Source organism: Oryzias latipes, chromosome 1 (genome assembly GCF_053564925.1).
Source record: "Oryzias latipes strain Hd-rR chromosome 1, Olatipes_Hd-rR_3.1".
Taxonomy (NCBI): domain Eukaryota; kingdom Metazoa; phylum Chordata; class Actinopteri; order Beloniformes; family Adrianichthyidae; genus Oryzias; species Oryzias latipes.
The window spans coordinates 12,342,643-12,370,346 of NC_136237.1; the positions used below are offsets into that span (position 1 = coordinate 12,342,643).

Consider the following 27,704-nt stretch of genomic DNA (forward strand, 5'->3'; position numbering starts at 1 on the left):
ATTCTAGTCTCAAGCCGCAGCTCAAAATTACGCATGCGCAGTAGCAGCGAAAGGGGTAACAGGAAATGAGAACGTGTCTCCTGGTGGAGCGGAACCAGGAGAAAGCAAGTGCTGGATGCCAGCAGAACCAGGACAGAGCAAGTCTGAGATCTGGAGTAGAGACGTGCCGAACTGAACCGGGCTGCAGTCCCCCCATCAAACAGAGCGGAGACAGGGAGCTGCTGCATGCCAAGCGGTGATCCGTCCCATCGGCCACCAGCCGAATCTAGTCACCGGCAACCGCCCTCAGGATGAGGCTAAAAGTGGGGTTCCTCCTGCGGAGTGCGCTCGTGGTCGGGACGTTCCTCGGTCTACTGTTGTTATGGTCGTCCCTCTCACCAAAGAACGATGACGAGAGTCCATTTAGCAAAAGGGTAAGAGAGCACGAACGAAGTGGAGCTGATGTTTTTGTGTGACTGTGAGGTCCGCTCCGTGGGCATGTTTGGTTCTTGAATTTAAAGCCTCTCAACGGCGTCGCAGGTTCGAGCCCCGGGCCGGTGAGAGCTCGCGTACCTGTAAGGTTGGTTAAGGAAGCGCATCCGTATCTGACGTCACATAGGTGCCGGTTCAGGTCCGAGCAGCTCATAAGACATAAAGCTGAGGGAAAAAGGAGCTCATAAGACTGTTTTTGCTTCTGTTGGTTATATTCAGGTTCAGGAATGTCCATGAGCTCTAAAATCCATCCTGGATGGACAGATTTGCTCTGATCTTGATCTGTGAGGTTTATGGACCATGAGTGGCTTAGGGCCTCCACCTTTGTTATATTGCAGGTGTCTGTCCCGTAAAACCACAACTTTGTTTCTTTTTCTATTAAGTTTTATTCTTCCTTTCAATATTGTTTGGTGTTTTTAACATGTTCTTGTGGCATTTTTCTGATGATGGAGAAAAAAGAAATTAAGCTTAAAGTTGGGCTTCTGAGTATTTCTTTGGTCACATTGTAGTGAATCAGGAGCAGCCAAAAAGCAGTTTGAAAAAGTTTTTTTTTTTGTGTGTGAGGTAGACAATAAGATGGGGCGGCCACCAGCTCTCTGCTCCGCTCCATTCTGATGCATCCACTGTCAGACAAATACATCCATGTAAGTCTTTGTTTTCCTCGTCTGACCTGGCATCTGGTTTGGAACTGGACTGCTCCAAAATTGCTCACCAATTTTGTTGCACTGCCAATGTTAGGTTGGGACTGTGAGAAACTGTAAGCTAGCGGGCGAGTGTGTAAAAATATGGGTGATGGAAAGTGGTGGTGGACTTGCTCCGTACCAGTGGCACCGCCCATAACTCGTGTACCATGAGACGGTCAGGTGTACCGTGGCAGAGTATTCGTTTTCACTGATCTAACAAACATCTCCAGAATATCGGTCCATGTTCATCCAGACAGGACCAGGTTTCGCACTGAGTAGTTAGGATTATGAAAGATCATAAAATACTTTTCGATGTGTTTATTTGATTTCTATTCAAGGCACTTTGATAAAAATGACAGTACCACACTTAAGCTGCGACTTTAGCTGTTCATTCTCTTTTTGGAAAAGTCCGACCCCTTAAACTTTCTCTACCAATCACGCTTGAAGGCTTTATCAGTGCGCCATTGGTCTAACCAATCAGACTTGGTTAGCTTCCTCACTTCCTTGTGCTGACATGGCTCATAGTTTCTCAGTTCTGACAAAAAAGACAGCTAAAGGTCGTGTTTAGAGGTGTAGGATCTCGCGGGATCTGGTGTCAGATCGTGTAAAAAGTGCAAAAAAATAATGAAACTTAAAGACGTGAATCTGTCCGGCTTCAGCGCAACCATTTTTCACTACATCTCCCATGATTCACTGGGCTAATGTGACAGCGTCTATGTGCTGCTATTGCCTGTCATGGCGCACAACAAACGCAAATATTGAACTGTCTGTTCTAGAAGTTCTTCTTGGTGAAATCAGAAAAACAGTTTAGCTCTCCTTCTAGGTCTGTGTTGGAGCACAAAGGAATCATAAACACCCAGAGATTCCAGTGTTTGGTCCAAGTTAAAGACACACTCTATTTCAGACTTCAAGCACTTTAAAAACATTCAAATTAAGTTGAACTATAGGTAGGAACAAAAGAAAAGAAACAGCAGTAGGGTGAATGGACCTACAGACACATTTAACTAAAATAAAACAATTTATTCACCCGAAAATAAATCCAACATTTTTGTTAAAGTTACATTTTGGATTTAGAGAAATACTAATAACAATAAAAATGATAATAATAAAATTAATAAAACGTTAGCATGTTCACTTTTCTGTTGGTCTTTTTCAAGGAAACTTCAATCATGCTGTGATTACCGTGTTTTCCGGACTATAAGTCGCCCTTTTTTTCATAGTTTGGCAAGGCGTGCGACTTATACTCCGCAGCGACTTATATTAGAAATAAATTGAAATAAATACATTGTTAACCCTCCTGTTATGTTCATTTGTGAGGAACAGAGATGATGTTCCTGGGTCAATTTGATGTATGAGGTATGTTAAGTGTTAAGAGGATGTTAAGTGACTCAGAGAATCAGAAAACCTTTTTTTTACAGTAACATCTTGAAGGCTAAAAACATAATATTCCATTTTCCAATGATTTCATAGATTCAGAAATGCAATAAAAATGACAACTGTTTCTACAAATACAGGATGAAAACAGAGTATTAGTTGGCCAATGATGCTTCATGAAAGGAATAAATAAATAAGTATGAGAAAGAATTACTGTGAAATTATGAGATAAACAGTCTGCTATGATTGTGTCATATGAGGTTGTGCAAGTTATTAGTTCTTGGTCTCAGATTTTGTCAAATAAATTTCCGTCGAAATGCGACTTATAGTCCAGTGCGACTTATCTGTGTTTTTTTCTACTTTATAATGCATTTTTGGGCTGGTGCGACTTATACTCCGGAGCGACTTATAGTCCGGAAAATACGGTATATATTTGTTCAAAAATGACAGTTGCTTTTTGCATGCGAGACCATGGAGGGACTATACATCAATACAGACTGTAGAGTTTCTCTTTAAAAAAAAATATTTTTGGTTGCTGGTGCACCGTATGACTTTTGTGAAGGAAAAAGCGTTCATTGACTCTAAAAAGGTAAAAAAAAAAACCTGTTCAAATGCTCTTCAGAAACTATGTTCTAGAAAAAGGAACAGCTTTGTGAAAACGGCATAATCATAATGTAAAGACCACTGGGAACGCTTTGACAACTGATCAAAAGATGATTGAAATGGGACTTTAAGGGCTCAAGTGCTTTACAGTTACAGTCTTATTCCCACACGCAGACACATTCAAATACTGATGGCGCACCACGGCGTAGGCCATCCTATAACCACCAGGAGCTCTACCTCTGCACCACGGCCGTTCTATCAAGGCGCAGGTTTATCTATATTTAAGTGTTGATTCCCCAAAGCTTTATATCTCAGCTAATTTCATGTTTTCTGGCATAAAACATTTACATTTGAATAAATATGAACATATGTTATAAAGCTTTTCTACGAAGCAACACTTTGCATGATGAGGAAAGTTCTTCATCTTGATTCAGTTATAAACACAGTCAGAGTAACTTCTTTTCCCATCAGCATTGACAGATGCCCCCCATGATGAGTTTGGCTCAGCAGTCTTGATCAGAGCATACCAGGTGGAGGAGACTAGGGCTGCCCAATCCTGGTCTTCATGACATCCCACCCGGTTTATTTTCCCACTATCAAGTCCTCCTAGATTTGATCCAGATGGATATCTTTAGATGGGATCTATAGCTCTTCTACTTTAGTTTATAAAGTCCCAAAAAGAGCAAGTAAGAATTTTGACTGAAATGATCATGCAAGGTGTTTTTTGGGGGAGTTTTAGATCATACAAAAGGACTGGAACAGATATAAATTTGAAAGTACAAATTTAAAGATTTTATTATTCCAAGAGTTGTTGCTGTGGATTGAAAAGATTTCAAGGTCATGGGGTTGCCATGGCCTGTCCTGGCTGCTGCTTGGTGAAGGCAGGGAACAACCTGGACAGGTCGCCAGTCTGTCGCAGGGCATGCACACTCACACATGCCATGAAGCCTGTTTTTGGGTTGTGGGAGGAAGTCGGGGTGCCCGGAGGAAACCCACGCATGCACGGGGAGAACATGCAACCTCCACACAGAACGGTTCTCAAATGGAGTCAGTGGTTTGAACGGAAAACATTTACATACGTATTTGCAACATAACATGTAAGTAGCTGTATTCTGTTACAGTAAGATTTTACATGAGAAAAAAATTAAAATCAAGGAAATGAATTCTGATGCTTTTGGGTTTTCATTTTTGTCTTTAAAACAAAATTTACACATGGAAGTGCGGAGAGGTGCTGAAGCAGCTTGAGTTTTTATCATATAACACTAAATAAGGACACAAAACTGCAGTTTGTCCATGTAAAAATATAACTGAGCCAAACATAGGTTTAACAGAATAAAAACAGAACGACTAAAATGTTATGATGATCAGAAATGGGGCTGCACTCCTCTTGGATAATTAGTGAAAAGTGGAAAAACATGAAATTAAACAGTTTTCAAATGCAGTTATGTAGTAAAATAAAAGCAGTAGAGGTTAATAGCTTTGGTATCTTATTGAAAGCTTTAAAAAAGTAGATGGAGCCTTTCAAAATAAGAGACACACTGTCAAGTTGGTTTTGCCTTGTATTTGTCTTAGTGTTCAAAGCAAAAACAAACAAAAAAGTCATTCCTTGATTCCTTTATTTAGTGGTATCTTAAAAAAACAACACATCACTACAACATATTCAAAAGAAACAATGTGGTCTTGCTTAATTTCAATTTTACAAGGAAGTCTTCCTTCTTAAAATACAGTACAAAATACATATTTGAATATGTGAGATGCAGTATTGTGAAGCAGAGTACTAATGGCGGTTAAATCCACACCCAGCCCTTCTGTGTGCCGTCTGGTTTTTCTTGTGACATCGTTCAGACACACCTCTACAGTAAAGAGTGCAGCGCTGAAGTGCCACGTGTCAACTGGTTGTTTGAGGCGTGGCAGCAAATAAAGGCAGCATTGCGTATTAACCAAGATGAACAAATCATTTCTCTTTGTGTCTTTAGAGCAGAAATACAAACCGTGGATCATTTGACATCAGTGAACTGGTCTGATTGTGATTATCACTCAGATGGAAATCAAAGGGTGTGTTAAAATACAGCAATAACACACTACACATTGCCGTTATGATTAAGCGGGTGTAGTAATTTTTCTGTATTGATTGTTAAATATTCCTTGATCAATAATTGTGTGAGGCAAAAGTGGAGACAGGCTTAAAGTCCCACTCCGACTATATTTTTATCTGTTAGAAAAGTGTTTCCAGTGGTCTTTTAATTATTAGTTTGCAGTTTTTGGCCCAAATCAAAAAACCTGTGTCGTTTTTTAAGACAAATTTCTGCAGCGCAGCAGGAGCTCTGTAGAAATTCGCCTCTGGGTTGTCGGCAGGACTGTTGGTGCGGAAGCAAACCTGCATTGATATCCCATCATGCTTTTCTTTACACAATATCCCGTTAGCTTACAGCTCCTCGCCACCCCAAGCTAATAATAGTGGTGCAACAAAAACGATGAGCATTATTGGAGCTGTCCAGCTGTACAGTTTTGAGCCAGATTCCAGCTCAGACGAGGAAAGTGAAGATGTTGATGGATCTATGTGTCTTCAAGTGGAAGATTCAGAATTGAAGTGAAGCGGGAGACTTTGGCCCGCCCACGGCAGTTGCTGCGTCACAAAACCGAACATTTTTGTCCAATCCTGATTCATCACAATTAAAATAAAGAAATAGTCAGAAACACACTTTTAATGTCCTCCATTACAAGAAAAATTTAGGAAGAACATGTTAAAAACACCAAAAACACGATTTTCGTAGGAGTGGGTCTTTAAAGACTCCCTTTAATGGAAAAAAGGCCACAGTGAACGCTTTTAAAATAGATAGAATGATGATTTGAGTGGGTCTTTAATACCCAAACGGAGCCCCTCTGCTCTGTAATGGACGGGTGAACTTTCGTGGGTGCACCCCGCCTTCTCTCAGCAGTGGCTGGGATCGGCTCTGGCAACCCCAGGACCCTGAATGGGAGGACGGGGTCGAAAAACGGATGTTTTTGAGGGCTACCATTGAAAACAAACTTGCTACACATGCTGCTTGTGTCCTCATAGAACATGTTTTTACATAAACCATACGTAAGCCTATGCACTTAAGTGTATGATGCATCTCTTTAACTTTTGGAAGCCATCCCTGTTCTCTGTTGGGGATTTTACTCAAGAAAATATGCATCGCTAAAATCCTACTTAACCTACTCACACTAATTCGGGAATCTACTTGCTTCACACTTATCTATTTTGAAGTTCCACTACACAATCTAACAATCTTGTTCATAGGAGTTGTTTGCGCTAACTGAAACCACATGAGAAGGACTGAACTGAACCAGCAGCTAAAAACTCTGCACTCAGCAAAGAGTAGTCATGAGGAAACTCTAAATTTAACTTTTGGGTGAGAACCTTTCAGGCAGGAAATGTGTCTGATTTCAGTTTTTTCTTTTGTGCTAGGAGGATAGTTTTTTGCCCAAAGGAGACCCGGCGGGACAGTTTAAGCCTGTGGTGCCATGGCCTCACGTGGAGGGAGTGGAGGTCGACCTCAACTCCATCAGACTCAAGCATGGTGAGGGACGAAAGTCACAAAAAAATCTTCATCACCAAGTGTGTTTGAGTGCAAAATTGTTGACACCACTAGGACAATGTAGAATTGTAGCAACGAGGATTCCTTATGTGTGTAGCGCTGTTTGACTTTACAACTTAACAGATTAACAACAGATGCAAATAACAGTTTATTGATGACAAAACATTCACTACTGCTTTTCTGGTTCTGGTGTTTATTTGCTGTCTATCTATATGATTAGGTATTTACAATTTTCTTTTTTGCACATTTTAATTTTTCTTTCTTTGTCCCTTAATGCTTGATTTGTTAAAGTTATGTAACAATTCAATTTCCCCGCAGCAAGATCAATAAAGTTTTGGGTTGTAACAATTCATTTTAACACTGATTCAATTGATATCAAAATTTGGGGTTGACGAAATGATTCAAAGTTGATATTGGTTCATTTGGAACAATCCATTCCACTGACCTAAAAAGGATCCAGGACATCTTTATCCAAAACTTTAACCAGTGTGACTCAGATAGAAATACCTGGTACTGAACAGTGCAGGTGAAGTTTTCCAGATTCCTTGTAATTCCTGCAAGATAATAAAGTGTAAACTAAATATGTGATCAAATAAACAAGAATTAATGGCAAATCCTTTCACATTTTAGTTTAATAAAGTTAAAAAATAATCCAAAGAGAACATTAGTAGAACTTTCTAACACACTGTATGGTCACATGTCTTTGCAAGAAGTATTTCTAAACATTGGACTGGAATGATGGCTTGATCATATTTGCTGTCATCGCGTGTGTGTTGTCCGCTACAATGCACTTGGTCGTTTTTACGTTATAGTAAAATAAACTTACCATACCAACTTGCCTCTGACAGATTGTTCTGGTTGTAATGTAAGATATAAATGGATTAATCTATTAAGTCAATTAATCGTTGCAACCAAAATAAAATGTATCTTGTCTTGTCTTATCTTATGTAAGAAGAAACATTTTGGTATATTTTGCTTAGCTCTTCCAGCTTAACTCCATAACTCAACCAAGTTCTACCATGTCCTCTGTGTGAGGTGTGATGGGACAGATCTTTGCCGTTAGGAGCCACACAAACTCTAATGTGCAACTGAGGTTGATAGAAATGTGTGGGGGGTGTCGTTCTCAGCAGTGACTACATGGTCACACTCTACAAGCATATCCTTCACTTCTAGCCTGGTAGACAAAGATGTTCATTGTTGAAGAACACAAGTATCTTGTGTTCAAATAGTGCGTCTCTTTGCTTTACAGCATCATGGCTCTGGTGTCGGTGGTTAGTTTTATTGCTATGTATAGTTTTCTCAGAGAAGACATGTTGCTCTTATCATTGTGTAATCACATATTTAATCTGTGAGGTACTTGCCCAGTACTTTCCTCTAAAATCTGTTGTTGGTCTGAATCATTTTTGAAGATGAATTTCCTGTTTGTTTGCTCTCTACAGAAAAGGCTGACCAAGACCCCAACCACCAACTCAACCAGAGACAGGTCATTCAGCAGCAGTTTGCCACATTCAAACCTCAGACTCATCAGTACACCAGTCCCATCCTAAGGAAAGGCACCCTAGGGAACTTTGAGCCCAAGGAACCTGAGCCTCAGGGGATCCTCAATGGTCCAGGAGAGGGAGCCAAGCCCTTGATCCTGGGCTCAGAGTATAAGGACTCAGTCCAGGCCTCCATCAAAGAATTCGGCTTCAATATGGTTGCTAGTGATATGATCTCAATGGACCGAACCATCAGTGATCTTCGCAATGACGAGTGAGTTTGCTGCCTCTTCATTCTCTTAACCCTTGTGCTATCCTAGGTACTTTAACATTGGGAGTTGGGTCATCTAGACCCACTGTACAGTGCGCTGAACCTTTTTTCTCCAATGATTTGTGATCTTCACTGGTGTCCATGGATTACATGAAATCCTCTTCACCTTTATCCACCTTTGTCATGGTAGGGAGAACACGTCAATGTAAGGGTGGGGTCATTGGATAGCACAAGGGTTAAACATCCTTTCTTAGCCTGCTTTACAGTCTGCCTCACTCTTGGGTGATAACGAAAGAAATATTGCTTTAGACAAATTGTAAAGCTTTGGTTTTCGCCCATGCAGTGTCTTTCATACTTTCAGCTCTTTGAGCATATTATTTGCTTTGTTTGTTTTGATAAAACAGTTTTTTCTTGAGCTTTCGGAAATGGATTATTTCAGTCATACTCTTTAAATGATCTCAAGTAAAATTCTATTTGCTACAAACACTATCATTGGAAATGTTGTTATAAATCATTTGCTTTGATGATATGTAGTGTAAGCACAATGACTGTGGAGAAGACGGGTACACCAGTGAATTAATATATTTTAGACATAAATGAGTATTTTTGATGGATGACTCCGTTGGATGAACGCAGGACTGGCATGCGGGAAATCAAGGTTTGTTTCCCAGGGTGTGCAATCAGTTCCATCCAGTGTGGGTCCTTGGTCCTTGGGCCAGACCCTTCGCGCTACTGCCTACCTATGTGGTAACAAAGGGGGCCCAAGTCTGGCTCCCCCTATGCAGGTCGCCAGCCTGGATTACACTGGAGCCCCAAAAAATCTCTGCCAAACCACCTGTGTGACTCAGTAAAACCTGGATCGCTGTAGCGACCCTTAAAGGGGTATGCTGTAAGGTGAACAACAACAACATGGAAAATTTCACTTTTATTTTGCCAAAAACATTTTCTTTTTATCAGTAAAGATTTGATATATAAAATGTATTTTTTAAAAACAATTAATTTGATCTCAGTGAAACATTGAATTCTTTACAGTGCACAGAGAATGTTAGTGGTAAGAATGACGGATGTGTCCTCTCTAGGTGTAAGTATTGGCACTACGATGACAGACTGCTGACATCCAGTGTGGTGATTGTCTTCCACAATGAGGGCTGGTCCACCCTCATGAGAACTGTCCACAGCGTCATCAAGAGGACTCCCAGACAGTACCTGGCTGAGATTGTTATGATTGATGACTTCAGCAACAAAGGTGGGTTGACTCTTCTGTTTGTTGGTTTTGTTAATGAATGGGACTGAAATCCCATTTGAAGTCATAAAAAATGTAAATGAGTAGAGGAGCTTGAAGAGCCGGCCGGATTTAACTTTACTCATCCTGTTAACTCCCAATCCTTAGCTTTTCCTCAGAATCTGAAGGAAATTGAAAAACAGGAATTTGTTTGTGGCAGTGCTTATTAATTCGAATTCTCAGCACGGTCACATTCCCATCATCTTGTGATCGATTGTAAAATCGTTCCCAGGGGTCTTTTAAGTAGGAATATGCAAAGCAGGGAGCTTAAGGCCAGCCTAGTGTATTTTCTACAATACAAGTGGGCCCTTTTTTAAACTGCTTTTTTTGTCTGCTCCTAAACCACAAGGATTTGGATGAAGAAATACTCAGAAATACAATTTTGAGCTTCATTTTCTTTATATGTGTCTTTACCTCATTACCAGAAAATTGCCACAAGAACATGTTAAAAACACCAAAAAGATTTTTTTTTATCAGACTGGGTCTTTAAGCAAAAACAACAGAAAAAAGAGTTATTTTTAACAAAGAAACTAGGAAACTATTAAATATAGAAATTAGTTGTGTTAAAGTCAAAATGATAATATTTTACCATATTAAAAGCCATGGTTACCGCTGCAGATTTTAGAGATATACACATTTAGTTAAATTAAAATATTGTAAAGTGAACTCAACTTTATTTATCCCCAAAAGAGGTTACATTTTTTTAAAGCCACATTCAACAATTTGTCTAAACTATGTATAGTATATACGTAATGTTGCATCACAATTACAACAAGGCTGCTCATCTCTGATTTGCCGAAACTTGATACACAATTTAGTAAAAGTTTTAGTAAACAAAAATGTATTTCAAGTACAGTTGTATTAATTGGGACTGTACTTTACTTTTGTATGTGTCAAGCCACCTGGCAGTTGCAAAGTAAACTGACCTGGCTTTAGTTACTTCTATTTTAAAATGAGTTTTTAACCAGAAAGTGTGGTATTTGCCCTTGCCAAGAACCTCTTCTAAAATTTTAACTGCTTTTATGTTTATGTGAATGAATTTACTCCTACAACTTATTTATAAATTACCCCTAAGGGAATGTCAAAAGACAACTTTTTAAAGAATCAAGTTCAGTTTTTTTCTTTTTTTTTTGGTCTAAACTTAGCATTTGAATCCAAATTACAATATTTTTTGTTATGTTTTACCTAACTAAATGGGATTTTGATTGCAGTCCATCTGAAGGAGCGTCTGGAGGAGTACATTAAACAATGGAATGGTCTGGTTAAGCTCTTCAGAAATGACAAGAGAGAAGGACTAATACAGGCCAGAAGTATTGGAGCCAAGAAGGCCACTAAAGGACAGGTATTGTTGGAATCAAGACCTTCAGTTCCCAGTGCCCCTTCTTAAACCACATTACTCTCATTGCAATTATATATATATTTTTATCTATCTTTCTGGCCTTCTCCATTTTGGCACAAGCATTAAGAGTAGGGGTGTAACAATGAATCGACCTAATAGATGAATACATTTATATTCCCACAATCCCACTTGATTGATCTTTTTGAAGCAAGTTAACCATTAAATTGAATCAAATCGACTTTGTCATTATAAAATTGTTACTAAATGAAGTAAAGGGATTATAAACGATATTGGAAAATACCATTCGGATTGAGGTACAGTAGGTTTATTTAACTATAACGTAAAAAAATACATAAGTTCTGTTTTTTTCTTTTAAGGAGCTTAATTGATCTTTTGTGTCATTCTCAGTCATATTTATGTTGATCAGAAATTAAACTCATATAATCACAGGTTGACGTTTTGTTTATTGCAGGTTCTGATTTACCTGGATGCTCATTGTGAGGTTGGAATTAACTGGTATGCTCCCTTGATTGCACCAATTTCCAAAGACAGGTAAAGTTCACGCATGTAGCCCAACTTGGCCTTTAAAGTTTTGTGTTTGAGAAGGCATACAAATCAAATGTAAACTTCTGTAGTTTGTTTATGATTTTAGCCAAAAGACCACTTACTACTTTCTTGTGGAGTACTACTCATTAAAATAGAAATCCATTGACATGCATCCATTTCCACTGCTCAGTGCTGCTCAACCAGTTATTGGTTTTTATTTGCACTTGTTCTGACCCAGTTCTGCAAAGTTAATATTGGTATGTGATGTGTGCCTTAAAATGTTTCTTCAAATAAGAATCAACTGGCTAAGTTGGTTAGGGAGAAGTACCTTTGTTTCCTCTATGGTGGAGCTGGTTATCAAAAATAATTGGGTATTTTATGGTATAGGCACCAAAATTGGCATTGATGTACAGTGGGGCGAAAAAGTATTTGGTCAGCCACCAATTGTGCAAGTTCTCCCGCCTAAAAAGATAAGAGAGGCTTGTAATTTTCATCATAGGTATACCTCAACTATGAGGGACAAAAGAGGGGAAAAAATCCAGAAAAATCACATTGATTTTTAAAGAATTTACTTGTAAATCATGGTGGAAAATAAGTATTTGTCACCTACAAACAAGCAAGATTTCTGGCTCTCACAGACCTGTAACTTCTTCTGTTAGAGGATCCTCTGTCCTCCACTCATTACCTGTATTAATAGCACCTGTTTGAACTGGTTGTCTATATAAAAGACACCTGTCCACAACCTCATACAGTCACACTCCAAACTCCACTACGACCAAGACCAAAGAGCTGTCTAAGGACACCAGAAACCAAATTGTTGACCTGCACCAGGCTGGGAAGACTGAATGTGCAATAGTTAAGCAGCTTAGTGTGAAGAAATCAACTGTGGGAACAAATATTAGGAAATGGAAGACATACAAGACCACTGATCATCTCCCTCCATCTGGGGCTCCTCACAAGATTTCACCCCGTGGAGTCAAAATGATCACAAGAACGGTGAGCAAAAATCCCAGAACCACACGGGTGGACCTAGTGAATGACCTGCAGAGAGCTGGGACCAAAGTTACAAAGGCTGCCGTCAGTAACACACTACACCGCCAATTGCTGCAGTGACAGATGTGTCCCACTGCTAAAGCCAGTACATGTGCAGACCAGTCTAAAGTTTGCTTGAGAGATTTGGATGATCTAGAAGAGGATTGGGAGAATGTCCTACGGTCAGAGGAAATCAAAATAGCACTTTTTGGTAACAACTCTACTTGTTGTGTTTGGTGGTGAAAGAATGCAGAGTTGCATCCAAAGATCACCAAACCCACTGAAAAGCATGGGGGTGGAAACATCATGCTTTGGGGCTGTTTTTTAGCAAAGGGACCTGGATGACTGAAAGAATGAATGGGGCCATGTATCCTCAGAGTTTGAGAGAAAACCTCCTTTCATCAGGGCATTGAAGATGAAACATGACTGGGTCTTTCAGCATGACAACGATCCCAAACACACTGCCCGGGTAATGAAGGAGTGGCTTCATGAGAAGCATTTCAATGTCCTGGAGTGACCTCGCCAGTGTCCAGATCTAAACCCCATAGAAAGTCTTTGGAGGGAGTTGAAAGTCTTTGTTGCCCAGCGACAGCCCCAAAACATCACTGCTCTAGAGGAGAAGAAGACTTACAGAAAACGTTTGACTGCTGTCAATGCCAACAAAGCAATATAACAAATGATTGTGTTGAACTTTTGTTATTGAGCAAATTTTTGATTTACCAAGAAATTATTTAAAAATCAGAGTGATTTTCTGGATTTTGTTCTAATTTTGTCTCGGTTGAGGTATACCTATGATGAAAATTACAGGCCTCTCTCATCTTTTTAAGTGGAAAAACTTGCACAATTGGTGGATGACTAAATACCTTTTTTCAAACTGTACCCCTGTTTCAGAAAAGTATGTTTACCGTGCAAAAAAATCAAAGATTTAAAAACATGTAAGAAAAAATGTATGACACTGTTCTGTAGGTACCCCTCAAGTTGAGGGACTGAATTTTTTGCATTTTCAGCCTATATAGTTGAGGCTGGGGTAAATAGAAATTGAACATTTCTGTATGGCCGCCATCTTTCAAAATTGCTGGCATTGTATTTTTTATCGTGGCAAACAGAAAAGCAGAAAGAGCAGATCTAAGAAAGGATTCCAAGGTACATCCATGGGATGGTGGTTTTACCACAAAAGAAATGTTTTGTATGAAATGGTAACCTCTGCCTCTATGTCTTTACACAAAACATTAGATGAAAATTACATTTTTTCTGTAATAAAGACAGAAGGGTTTTGTGGATGTTGTAGACACTACTGATACTTGTGTGGACAATGTCAGGAGGACTGCAAAAGTTAGGTTTTTTAGAGGCGGGAAATAAAACAGTCAAGCATAGTGCAACAAAATACAACAAGCTTAAACAACATCTCTGTTCGGCAGATCTCTTATGGAACTCTGACTATTTTTAAGCTCTCTAAATGTTTTAGTCAAATGCCATTTGTGATTCAGGCACAAAGCTACAAAGAGGTGAAAAAAAAGTTCAGAAAAATTTAGGACATGACAAGTCTTACATTTTTCAGTGATTTTGACCAAAACTTCTACACTTTCTTAAAGCCTGTCATCTTGACATTGGCTATTTTTTAAGCTAAAAGCCTATTTTTCAAAGGTCCATCTTTGATGAGGCATTTTCAGGCAGAAAAAAAGCTTAAAATGTAGGGATTTACCAGAGTTGTTGTACTGGACCTAAATGGAATACACAGCTGAACAGAGGACTTGTTTCTAACTGGATCTTAGGTATACCCTCAGCAAAAAGTAAGATACTAGATGTTTATTTTATTATGCATACTTGAGTATAAGTTCAGCCAATATACCATGTACGTGTAGTGTAGGAATAACTGAACACTTCTTCAGACTAAAGCGGAACATTTTAAGTTAATATAATATAGATTATATTTAAAAAGTAAACTCTAAGTATTTTACATTACTTTTAGGATAAACTAAGTATACTTGTAGTTGTGTAATTTGTTGGTATCTTTCAGATAAAAAAATAGTATTAGTGAAAAAGAACAGTTCCTATACAGGTGGTCCGTAAATGCAAGACAAACGCTATGGCCTTCATCACTGACATGGCAACATTCTCATTACTTTCAATGGTGAAAGGGTTCCCTATTGAGAGCAATCTGTAAAATTTTGGAAAAAGTATAACATTGCTTTACATTGTTTTTACCACACTCTAATACAAAGTTGTTTGTTTGCGTCTGTCTCTGAATGTAGGACAGTGTGTACAGTGCCACTCATAGATTATATAGACGGTAATGTGTACAGTATGGAGCCTCAGCAGGGTGGAGATGAGGATGGCCTTGCTAGAGGAGCATGGGACTGGAGCCTCCTCTGGAAGAGAGTTCCTCTCAGCCAGAAAGAAAAATCTAAGAGACAACACACCACCCAGCCCTACCGGTACACGCTGCACAGCTAGCATGGCCAAACTCACCCATGATCTTTTTGTGTCTCCACCTTTCCCCCATCCCCCTCATGTCACTGTCTTGTTGTGTGGGCTTGCCGTGTCCATCCCCATGTCTTTGTGTCGTTTCCCGTATGGTCTGTGCACCACCCCCACGTCTCTTTTTCCCATGCATGCCCCCACATCCACCCTGTCAGAACGGTGTGTACGGTGCCTTTGATTGACTCCATCCATGGCGAGAGGTTTACCATCGAGCCCCAAGGTGGAGGAGACGAGGACGGTTTTGCTAGAGGGGCCTGGGATTGGAGCATGCTCTGGAAGCGAGTTCCTCTGGGAGACAGAGAGAAAAAACTCAGAAAAACTCAAACTGAGCCCTATAGGTACAGAGAACCAGTGCTTTGATTCTGATATGGATCATCATAATGAAGATACTTACACATCTGGTAACATATTGTTGACATGTTTGACATTACCATTAGCCTAAAGTTGTAATTAATAACCAAAGAAGTCATAATAAACACATTTAATAAGACTCGAAAATTGGCGATTCCAATAATGTTTAATATTAGCTTTTCTTGTGCCACAGATGGCATATATTTATATAAACATGACACAAAAAGTAAGGAACTTTTAGTTGGACAAAATCATTTTTTTCTTGCTACCATGCCTATTGGCCAAACGCTTTACACTGTTGCTAGCCAGTTTATTATCTCTTTTAAATGCCACATTTGTAACTAGGTCTTTGCATTTGTAGGATAAGCAGCAGAGCTGAGTGAACATGTTGCACTTATGAAAAAACTTGCAAAATCTTCTCTGTTGATCCCAAATAGTTTATTTCTATATTGATTATATTGTTTGGTAATTTGGATGAAAAATGTTTTAAGAAATAAGGCATCAAACTAGTCTTCAACCAACAGAACTCGAAGTAGCATATGAAAGAACCTCAACAGTCAAATAGTGGGGTTAACAGTCTTAACCCCATGCCAGTTATCAATCTGGCCACAGCATAAACAGTTCACTGGACAGTGAGCAGGCCCTGGTCCAAATGGTCCAAATCAAGTCTTCCTCCCACAGTCCAAAACATGCTTCATAGATGATCGGTGACTTGAAATGAGCACTTGTGGGTGTGTGATCGTCTGCCTGTGTGTGGTCCTGTGATGGACTGGTGAATTGTCCGGGGGGGTTTATATATCATGGCTACCCATGACTCTATACAGGACTAAGAAGTAGAAGATAAAAAGATTGAATTATTGTATCAGTGGTAGAAACCTTTTTGTGTAACAGCAGGATGAGACATGATTGCTTTGACATAATCATTTTTGTTAAGTAAAGCAAATAGTTTTAAGACGGAACTTGGATGAGCTTCTGCAACCCTCCATGGTCTTGTACAGGACTAAGTGGGAATAGAAGATGGATGGATGGATGGATGGATGGATGGATGGATTCTCACTTAGCATATTTAAGGATGGGCCCCGCTTCAGGCATTGACAGTCAGTTGCACCTGATTGGCAGCAGGAGCCACAGTCAAAAGCAACATCAATATGATGACTTTGAGAGAAAATTTGGGAATATAGTATTACTACAAACATACTCAGCTGCTAACCCCCCAAATGCCTATTTTTTTACAGTTGTGGCACAATTTAATAAGAGAAATAAACCACCTTTTTCAAGCACTATGTCATTTTGTTGCCTAGATGTAATGCTAGTAAGATATAATTCCCTAAAACAGACATTTCCTAAACTTCTTTACTGTTTCATAAATGTACGGTATATTGTATCTAGTAAATATGATTTAGTCATCAGTATTTTCAAAAACACGTTGGTTTCGACTCAATTCTTATAATAGCTGTTGCCACTTTCAAAAGGTCTTTAAAAACTTGCCCCTTGGAAGCTAAATATAAAGACACACGGTGGTCAAATTAGGTTTATGGAAATACTTTCAATCTAACAGCTGTGTGAGATTCTATATGGTAACTAACAAAAATAATCCCTAGCTAATCATGAGCAGTGTGCTCTCATTCTGTCCCCCAGCACTGGGTTTCTCTGGGGATAGATCTGAAAAGCATGTCATTCACCCTTTTTGCAGTTTATGTTAGGGGCTTGTCAGGAACGCTCTAATACATGGTTGTCAGTTAGTCTGGGGTTTTAGGACATCTTCCCATCAAGGTTTTGGTTCTGGGTTGGGTTTCGTCTTTGTAACCTTCATCTTCCACCTCCCCCCCCTACTTGAATCAGCTCTTTATTGATCATTTCCTGCTGTCTGCCTTCTTATTTTGCTGCAGCGATGATTCTTCACAGCATGTTGCTCGTTTTGTGTCGTGGTGCTCTATTTCCCATCTGCTGGTGTTGAAAGGAATCTTGCTAACAAGACTCACTGGTTTGGTAGATTAACTCTTCTATAACATTTAGGAAAATAAAATCAAAGCAGGGCACTTACAATACAAAATTTGAGCTTTATCCCAATTGGGTTGTGCATTTCACATTTTATATTGTACTTTATGAACGTGTAGATTCTGTTTTAATCTTCTGTGAGTCTTTTTAGTTAAGGATCCTTTTTAAAGCTAACCATCAGTACATTTTAAACAATGTAATGCTTAATATGTTTGGCTTTGCTGATAATGTTTTATTGCTGGACAGTATTTTCCAGGGCTAAAAAGTATTTCTAAGTTGTTGCCCAGAGCTGCCGCCTTTATGCTCACAAATGTTTGTGTGCATGCAGATCTCCAGCCATGGCTGGGGGACTATTTGCCATAGAGAGAGACTACTTCTTTGAACTGGGTCTCTATGACCCTGGACTGCAGATATGGGGAGGAGAGAACTTTGAAATCTCATACAAGGTAGATTTGAGTTCGTTTGGGCCTTTTGGGTTAACTGTGACAGCTCAGCATCTTTTCTCCTCATTTCTTTTTGGGTTTCTTTGTTGCCTTCTGTGTGTGCAGATCTGGCAGTGTGGTGGTCAGCTGCTTTTTGTTCCATGTTCCCGTGTTGGTCATATCTACAGACTCCAAGGCTGGCAGGGAAATCCCCCACCTGCACATGTTGGATCATCCCCTACTTTGAAGGTAAAAGCCCCATGAAACTCCAACATTAATTCCCAAAGCTTTTATTCTAGTTTTTTTTTTTAAACAATTGATTTTGATTCATTTGATTTATTTTTCTACTTTTTACCCTGACCTGTGCAATCTTTGTGGTAAATTAGTTTCATTTTTTTTTTTAAAAGCGGTCTGTTCAGAGAAGACTGATCCTATTTACTTTATTTTTTATATTTAGCAGAGCTACACTTTTTGCTTAAAAAAATAAAAGATAAAAAGATAGTTTTTGCAACACACATCTGCATTACAGTTCTATTAAAAATATTTGTAGATGTTTATACAGTTTTATGACTTTTAGGTATACAGAAAATGGAAAATGTTTCTCTTCCATTTGTGAAGGAAGCACTAGTTTATTGCTGTGTTGGTAAATGTGTAACAATACAGATGTTTGTATTCAAAGGCGGATTTACACTGATAGGTCTGTGGAGCATCGCCATTCATTGACACAAAAATAGAACATTTGTTAATCAATCAGAATGTTTACAACGCCTCCATCATGTCTGCGTCTGACATCCGTTCCTCTGCAATGCAAGCTTTATGCAGGAGTTCTATTTCAGTCCCTCAATGCGTCGATTTCAGGACAGGGTTTCTATTTCCATTATTAAAGTTTTATTTTATGTTTAAGGTGACACGCCTGTTAACACCTCGGATAACACTATCATCAATTTTCGCCATTGATGATGAAAGACTCATTTTGGAAGTACAAAACTATGAGATAGGATTTCAACCCGTGGCCACAGAGGGTTCTAACACTCGATAAAAGGGCCGGCCGGACCAGGAGCAGATGAGTGGAGTGTTTTAGTAATCCACCTTATAAGAGAAAGAAATAACAGAATCTGGACGAAACCATTTTGACTGAAAATTCATAAACACAGTATGTCAAAACAGAACATTTCTGAGTTTTTTTTTTTTAAAGCTGCGGGTTTGTTCTCATTTTAGAGGCATTTTCACCATAACTTGATGGAGGCTTGTGTAAAATGCAAACTTAGACAAATGCTGCGTTCATGTGGTGTTTGAATGATCAGAAGAATGAAAACAACAAATCTTCCAACTCCACATGGATGCTAGACCGGGGGTCCCCAAACCTTTTCTCGTGTGGACCACACAACTTTTTTCCTCTCTGATATGTCTCATTTTAAACTTCTTTTGTCTTTCTTTTATCTTGAGGCCCTTTAGTACCCTGAAGGAGTTTTAAAGTGCTACATGAATAAAGTTTAATTCATTCATGATTCTTTTAATAAAAGAAACAACACTATTTATGAATAGAATAAAAAAAACAAATAAGTATCTCTGTGATCTTCAAAGAAAAATTTCAGGAAAGGTAATACTAATAAACTTTAATAATATAACCAGTAATTAGTCTGTCTTCTCCTGTCAAAGTCCTTTTGAGACTTTGGAGAGCTGCAGCTCCTCACACATCTCACAGTTTGTGCTAAACTTCACCAATAAAAACTGTTTCCTGCATCCAGTGCTACTGAAAAAAAGTCAAATTCTTGTGACTTTTGTCTCTATAACAAAGACTTACCTTTTCACCACTACAGAGTTCCCTGGCTTATTGAAGGAGTTTCGTTGTAAAAATAACCCGTGCTAGATGAAATCCGCAGAGTAGACTTGCAGATGTTTTATGGCAGTAAAACTCCTCACTTCACTTTCTGCACTTTTCTCCGACAGACGAGCATTTTCGCGCTTTTCTCTTGTTTAAACTCTCAAAGTTCAAACCTTCATTGAAATTAAATCCAGAATTCTAGAATGAAAACAAAGTCTGAATACACCCTTTGGCAATCTGTTCGTCTCTGTGTGCAGAACTATGTCCGTGTAGTGGAAGTGTGGTGGGATGAGTACAAAGACTTCTTCTATGCAAGCCGTCCAGAGACTCTCACTCTTGCTTACGGAGATATCAGTGAGCTGAAGCGCTTCAGGTAAAAGTCACGTCTTTGGTCCCTATTTACAGTTTTTTTGCTGTGAACCTATTGCTTTGTTCAGGCCTTGTTTGTGTTATTTTAAAAGTTAGTGACTCGTAAGTCTTTGTGGCTAAAATATGAGAAGATATTTTCACAGGAATTTAAACTAAACGGATTTCCCTAAACACATTTAGGCTAATACATAGATACATACTTAGGCATTAATGTTCAGATGGTTAGTCAGTATGAAATATAGTGTTACAGTTGGTGGATTTGTCAGCTTTGTGCTCCTGTAGTGTTTTGTCAATTTGTGATGGATTCTTCATCAAGTAATTGGAGGAGCTTTTGAGCCGCTAAAACTGCTAACACACACTAGGGTGGGCCTATTCTCTAATGATTGGATAGATTCTTAGATTAAGGCATTGTAAAATAAACAGTTGTTGTTTAACCAGTGCCTTCAAGACTTTAAACCAGGAAATTAGGGATAAAAGCAACCCACAAATACATCAAGTACATCTATTTTAGTTCTAAAATAGATGTACTCTTGGTTGTGATCAGCTGTTCCTGATCACAACCAGGGGGCAAAATGACCCTGTGGGTTCTCAGTGGCAGGACTAAAAGCAAACAACTTCCCAAGAGTTTAGCCCTTTTAGCAGAAAGGAACGATAAGCACCTGTTCCTTCAAACATTGGGGTAGATCTAGAGGGGAAAACTGTCCTTACATCTATCCATCCATCTTCTTCCATTCATTTGGGACTTGGTCATGGAGCCAGCAGTCTAAGCAAAGACACCCAGACTTCCCTCTCCCTGGACACTTCCTCCAGCTCCTCCAGGAAAATCCTGAGGCGTTCCCAGGTCAGCAAAGAGACATGGTCAGCATGGACTCAGCATGTCTTGGATCTTCTCTGGGGTGTCTGCCCAGTGGGAAATACTGGTGGGAAATATATCTGAGGTGAACGTTGGCTGAACCTTCCTCTCCAGTACCCTGGAATAGACTTTCCCTGGAAGGGTGAGGAGTGGGATATCTTGGTAGTTGGAACAAAACTTTCGGTCCCCCTTCTTAAAAAGCGGAACCACCACCTCAATCTGCCAGTCCAGTGGTACAGCCACTGTCTCTCTTGAAATGCCTTGGTGCCTTGCCACCAAGGAGCATTTTATCTACCTCGGCCTCGGTAACTTCCGCTCAGGTGATGGACAGCCTCACCCTAAAAATCCCCAGCCTCTGCTTCTTTAACTGACGGCGTGTCAGCAGGATTCACGAGATCCTCAAAGTCTCCCTTCCATCACAAACAGTGCCAGCAGAAAACTGCGTTCCCTTCCGGAGGTGCTGGTGGTTGCCAAAATTTCTTTGAGGTCGGCTGAAAATCCTTCTTTGTGTCCTCACCAAACTCTTCCCCAGACAGTTTTTGCTCAGCCCGCTTAAACTGTCAGTTCCGGTCAGCTGCCTCAGGAGTCCTACTAGCCCAGGCTCGGTATGACTCCTTCTTCCGCTTGACGGCATGTTCTGATATCCTTTTTACCATCACGACAGGCACCAGAGACCTTGCAGCCACATCTCCAAACAGCCGCAGAGACGATGGAGGTGGAGAGCATTGTTCACTCTGACCCAATGTTCCCAACCTCCCTCTGACATGTTTAAAGTTCTCCCAGATATGGGACTTGAAAATCTCCCCTCAGCCAGACGTTTCCAGCAAAACTGTCATTCATCCAAACTGTAATGAAAAGCATCTCTGAAATTGACTTGGATTCACCTGCAGAGCGGCATTTTTCCAGTGATTTGTCCTGATATTTGACCAATGCTGGCATCAAGGTAGACATCAAGGTGATTTATTGGCTATATGGTCATTATTCTGGTCATCCTGTTGTTGACTGTGATCCTCTAGAGTTTTGGTTTCTGTTCCCAGTTCTTTTCTAAGAAATTCAGTGGTTCAAAGAGTATAAAACAAGAAGGCTCCGGTTCATATCCCAGCTGTGACCGTTCTGTGTGGAGTTTGCATGTTCTCCCCGTGCATGCGTCAGTTTTCTTTGAGCACTCCGGCTTCCTCCCACAGTCCAAAAACATACTTTGTAGGTTGACTGATGTTCTCTAAATTGTCCCTACGTTTGACTGTGGGTGTGTATGGGTTTGTGACTGTGTGGCTCGGTGACAGGCTGGCGACTTTCCCAGGATGCACTTGGCTTTCGGCCAACAGTAGCCAGGTTATGCTGTGGCAGCCCAGTGAAGCCATACAAGTGGTACAATGAATTAAGAAAATGGATGGATGGATTTTGTGTGAGATCCGAAAATATCGTTATCTTTTCGTTTATTGTTAGCAGAAAAAGCCTTTTTCCAGTTTTTTCTTTCATGAATATTGTTTTGTAAATAAAAATAACAACTTGACAGTATTTGGACCTTTTTTTCAGGGAGGAACATCGATGCAAAAGTTTCAAGTGGTTCATGGAGGAAATAGCGTATGACATTCCAGTGCATTACCCTCTTCCTCCCAAAAATGTCGAGTGGGGGGAGGTAAGGACTCACTCAAAACATGTGCAAACACTTGTGCACACAGATAATGAAGTCACCCGCACCACATACGCACAAGCACAACCATGCGTGCACCATACTAATCTGGCTTTTGCGCTGCCGGTTTGAAGAATGGAGACATTAACCGTTCTGGTTGCAGATCCGTGGCTTCGAGACAAGTTACTGCATTGACAGCATGGGACACACCAATGGGGGGAATGTGGAAATTGGCCCATGCCACAGGATGGGAGGGAACCAGGTAATCAGCCATTTGTCTCCTTCTCCTCTTGTAATCTATTTAGATTGTTGCACAAGTAAAATCTTTTAGTGGCTTTTATCTTAATTTGAAATTTAAATTTGCTTTAATTTGATTCAACTGTATCCTCTGTCACAAAATAGTTCATCAAAACTTTAATCACATATTAAAGATTCTAAAAATAAGCTGTTTTGTGGGTATTAAAATATGGATTACAAAAACCAGTATCCAGTTCTGTCTTTTGATTTTTGGAAACCACTGAGCAGAGCTGCAGCTCAGAGCTACTGCACTGTCCCAACCTTCATATGAAACCCCAACCTAAACTACAGTGTTTGGCTTCACATCCACTCTTTGCTCTTTACTGCCCAGTTCCTTTGAGCTGAGCAGCCTGCACATCAGAACTTTACAGAGCAGAGATCAGGCCTGTGTGACTGAGTTTACCTTCAGGGAGCAGACTGGGTTTGGAAGTTCACCAACAGTTCACTAAAACTCTGTGTCCAGTTGTTCCGCATCAATGAAGCCAACCAGCTGATGCAGTATGACCAGTGCCTGACCAGAGGAGACAACGCAGCAGTTATCATCACTCACTGTGACCGCAACCAGTATACTGAGTGGAAGTACTTTAAGGTAAGGCCACATCAGCCAACACAAGGACTTCACTGTGCAAATGAGCAACTCATTCCATTTCTGATTGTCTTTTTTTTTTTTTGGTTTAAATGAGGAAACACTTCAAACAAACATGTATTCCATCAATGCATTCTCCACATGGGATGGGGGAGGCTTTTCAGAAATATGTTGGGACATCCTCTTTATTAGAACATTACAATCTTGAAGTAGAGTTTTTTGACCTGGACATGCTCTTTCCCAAATGTTTATCTCCATCATTTAAGGCAGGGGTGGGCAAACTACGGCCCGGGGGCCACATGCGGCCCGTTTAATGATTTCATCTGGCCCGCCAAACTGGAAGAAATCATATTGATAATCCTTAGAAAGGTTTTATTTTCCTTGTAATTCTGGAGTCCACTCTGCAAATAATGTGACCTTTGCTTAGGTGTAAGCATTTATGTGGTGTTGGAAAATGTGTCATTTTTCTGATGTTTCTGATCATTCCAACTGCACATGAACGCAGCATTTCTTTAATTTTGCATTTTCCCTGAGGGACATCAATCCAGCAATTGGCTCTAAAATGAGAACAAAATCCAAAATGTTCAGTTTCAAAATATATACATAAATGTTTAATCAGTTCAAGCATGATTTCATCCAGATTCCATGTTATTTCTTTCTCTGATGAGGTGGACTACCAAAACACTCCACACATCAGCTCCTGGTCCGGCCCTTCTGTCAAATTTTAGAACCCCCTGTCAAAAGTCAAAAAGGTTGCCCACCCCTGATGGGAGACATGAATGGGATTAGGGGTTCTGTGGGGATGGGGCCTTTATTTACATTTTTATATTGCGGTTCTTGTTTTATGTTTTTGTTCTGGTGTTCAGCACTTTGTGTTATGTTTTATATGAAAAGTGTTATATAAAAAAAGATGGATTTGATTTGATTTAATACTTTCAGCCACGGTTTCAGTTTTACAGTCTGTTGAATGAAATACTCTCATTGTTTTGTGTGTATTTTGTTGTTCTGTCATGCTTATAATGTAAGTATGTAGAGTTTATTGTCAAAAACCATCAAACAGCAGACATGATGGAGAATTGAAACTTTGTGTTTGTCTCTTTTCAGGATCTCCATCGATTTACTCACATGCCAACAGGTAAATGTAACTACTTTTGTATCCATCAAGTTCAAATATTCGTGGAAACTATTTAAATTATGAGCTGTTCTCATATGTGTGTTAACCCTTTAACACCACTCTGCTGTTTACGTTCTTCCTACACTGTTCTGCAACACTTGACGTGAATGTGTTGCATAACGATGCAGAGCCGCTTTACTCTGCGTCAGAGTCAGCGGAGTCACGTCAAAACTGTCAATGGCGAAGAGCATTTATTATTTAGGTGTCGCCGGTGACATTGCCGGTGTTAAAGGGTTACATTTAGAAAACGTTGTTAAAACTTCAGAGAGCTTTTTCTTATTGAATCTATATTTGACTTTCTAAGATGTGATAAGGAGCTCCCTGCACTTTTTGTTTTGGTTTTGAACTTATCACAAACACGAGTGATTTCATTTATGTTGAAGTTTTACTTTATTCTCTATGAAAACTTTCAGGTGACTGTTTATTTAAAAAACTAAGATCCTGCTGAGCCTGTTACTCTCTGCACTCCTGGAGCTATTTATTTACTCTAAATAAACAAAGTTAATTGTTGGTGTTTATCTATCTATCTATATACCCAGGCTGTGTCCCACCAAGGTGGGGTAGCCTTTGGTGTTTATATTAGTTTAAATTTTTGTGCCAAAATTTTTACTTTTACTGCAAATGACCATCGGCTCCAAATATCGATTATCAGCCTTCTTAACTACTAACGATCAGTATTGGTCCCTGCCTTGAAAAAATACAACATATTGGATGATCTCGAGTAGAATTACAGATGTTTTAAAGCTGTAAAACCCATCATTACCCACTTTATTCACTTTCCTCATACAGACATGAACATTTTCAGACTTTTCTCTCATGTTTAAACTCTCAAAGTTAAAACCTTGGCAAAAAGAAAAGTGTTGTTTTATAGAATAAAAACATAGATTTAGCAAACTGAACGCATTCTGCACAGGACACGCTACATAGAGGAGACATAAGGGTCAATGAAGTGTACGTTATTACTTTTTAACGCACGCCGTGGAAGCCTGAACCGTCCGACGCGAAGTGCGTTAAAAAGTCATAACGCACACTTCAAAGGCCATTAACCCACTTGGTTAATGGCCATGGTCACTTACAAATGCAATACATATTAACCAGTTTTTAGTCCTTAATTCTTGTTTTTTTTTTCCGATTTGGATCGCTTTTCTCACAAAAAGCAGATGCGCCGCATCACGTAAGTCTGCATCGAGTAGCACCACCACTGCAGTCACGATTCGGCGATATATATAGGCTTACCGTCCCGATGGGTTGAATAAAGCATCAGTTCAGAGAGAAAGTTCATCTCTTACCGCTTGTTTTTGTCCAAATGATGAAGCAAAGTGTTGTTTCAAAGCGGCCGGCGCAGTGATACAAAACATTTAAGCTAGGTGACCGGAACTTCTTTTTTCACTGTGCGGTTATCACTTTTTAATGCACACCCAGCAGCCAATCAGAATTGAGTATTCAACCAGACCATGGCATTATGATTGATAAAGGTCTACAGCCAATCAGGAAGCAGAACACAGCCCCTTGTTTAAATAAAAAACAACATACCACTGCACTAAAAAAAATCTGTAAAACAGCGAGACTGCTAAAGGTGAACCAGAATACAGCCAAGGAACGCTTTACACTAACACTTGTGCAAGAGAAAATCCAAAATAAACAGAGGTGGGTCCTGAAAAGCCCTAGATGCTGATGATTTCCTGAAACAGGAATGCACAAATGTTTGTAACGTGCTGAAAGTGTTTTCATTTCCTTCCCGTTTCCCAACACCGCCAAGTGAAAAGTAATGCTCACATGTGTTGTGATTTCAGGGAAATGTATGGACCGCTCTGACCTGCTCCACAAGGTCTTCATATCAGACTGTGACACCAGCAAAACCACTCAGAAATGGGAGATGAACAATATAGTTGCTGTATGAAGACTGGAAACTGTGACATTTCCACACGGGAACTGTAGAAGGACGTGCCAAGAAGGGCATCCGCCTCGAAAAGTGGCTTTAGCAGGTGCTTTTAGCCCCAAAAATGTTTGTCAGTTGTGGGTCAGTGTGGTACCGGGATATAACAAACACAAAGGATCCCAGTGGATACCGGGAATGAAGCAGCTGGAGGTTTGAAGGATCTGCTGGACGAACAGACATGTGTCTCTGGACTTTTATGATGCTTGTGTTTGAATGGTTTCTTAATCTCTTTTTCTTTTGGGATCTTACGTTTTTGTTAATTGGCTGCATCAATTCAGGAACATTAAATATGTCTTAAAGATTTTTTATAATAATGTGATCATCTTACCAAAGAGGCCTCCTGACGAGAGAACATTTTATTGATTGGTTCATTGTCCTTATGAAGGGCAGGAAAATTCCTATTTATTTATTTTTTTTAAAAGTTTGGCTTCCATGACCAGAAATGGAATGAAAAGTACGTGAATGCTTCTCTAAGTCGTTGAATAAATTTGACATTTCAACAAGACACTCCATTATGTTTCAGAAAGACAGCTTTCTGTGCTGACGTTTCAACTAAAAAGAGTCTAATGTTAACAACCTTCAGGTTTTTTATTTTTTTTATACGTATGGTCCTGTTCCTGTAGAACAACAGACATGTGACACCTGCAGACTTCAAACAAGTGAATCTACTCCCTAACATGTTAAACAGGATTAAATAGACATTCATCTGTGAAGAAAAAGTCCTGATGCTCTTAAATTGGGCTCAGATCAAACCAAGCATTTGCTTTCTGACTGATTTCTTCTCAAAATCAGATCATTATCTGAAAGTGTCTTGGTGAAACTAAAGAAAGTCTTGGTTAGGCTCTTGGTCCTTCCTCTTATGTTGGGAAAAATTCAAAGCCCATTTTGTTTGTTGTTGCCGGCTTTGTGTGAAGAGGCTTTGGTGTTCATTTGATCATGTTTACGGTTTGTTGTACAACATAAATAATTTATTTCTGTATAACCTCATGGTGAAATAGATAAAAGGTCATCAATGTAAATATCTAATTTATGGAAAAGATTGAATATGGTTTGCAAGGAAAAGGTGAAGCAGAAAATTAAAGTTTTTTTTGCTACCAAGCTGAAGTGTAATGAAGG

The 27,704-nt window shown here is 39.5% G+C and overlaps 1 protein-coding gene and 1 long non-coding RNA gene across 3 annotated transcripts; one reads left to right on the forward strand and one right to left on the reverse strand.

Annotated features, from left to right (window-relative positions):
• Nucleotides 1-27,686, forward strand: galnt7 (UDP-N-acetyl-alpha-D-galactosamine: polypeptide N-acetylgalactosaminyltransferase 7). 2 transcript variants are annotated; one of them, XM_011478690.4, is made up of 15 exons: nucleotides 1-413; nucleotides 6,583-6,694; nucleotides 8,152-8,464; nucleotides 9,541-9,707; nucleotides 10,955-11,085; nucleotides 11,555-11,634; nucleotides 14,913-15,095; nucleotides 17,819-17,936; nucleotides 18,039-18,161; nucleotides 19,995-20,110; nucleotides 22,496-22,598; nucleotides 22,756-22,854; nucleotides 23,353-23,478; nucleotides 24,580-24,610; nucleotides 26,443-27,686. In XM_011478690.4, exons 1-15 carry the CDS (start codon nucleotides 291-293, stop codon nucleotides 26,547-26,549), a joined length of 1,932 nt encoding a protein of 643 aa, XP_011476992.1. In that variant the 5' UTR covers nucleotides 1-290; the 3' UTR covers nucleotides 26,550-27,686. The 2 variants fall into 2 exon arrangements, with proteins under 2 accessions (XP_011476992.1, XP_011476983.1); XM_011478681.4 differs by lacking the exon at nucleotides 14,913-15,095 and adding an exon at nucleotides 15,297-15,479 and having other exon boundaries at nucleotides 5-413.
• LOC144988665 (uncharacterized) lies at nucleotides 4,731-15,297 on the reverse strand. The gene is made up of 2 exons (XR_013652633.1): nucleotides 15,130-15,297; nucleotides 4,731-7,266 (listed from the first exon to the last, which is right to left on the reverse strand). It is a non-coding gene; the product is annotated as an uncharacterized LOC144988665 (long non-coding RNA).
• Nucleotides 27,687-27,704: the final 18 nt, after the last annotated feature.

Coding starts and splice junctions, on each gene's coding strand:
- galnt7 (XM_011478690.4), top strand. CDS start 291: ATGAGGCTAAAAGTGGGGTTCCTCCTGCGGAGTGCGCTCGTGGTCGGG. Junction 8,465..9,540: donor AGTGATCTTCGCAATGACGA/GTGAGTTTGCTG, acceptor TGTCCTCTCTAG/GTGTAAGTATTGGCACTACG. Junction 22,599..22,755: donor AAAATGTCGAGTGGGGGGAG/GTAAGGACTCAC, acceptor TTCTGGTTGCAG/ATCCGTGGCTTCGAGACAAG.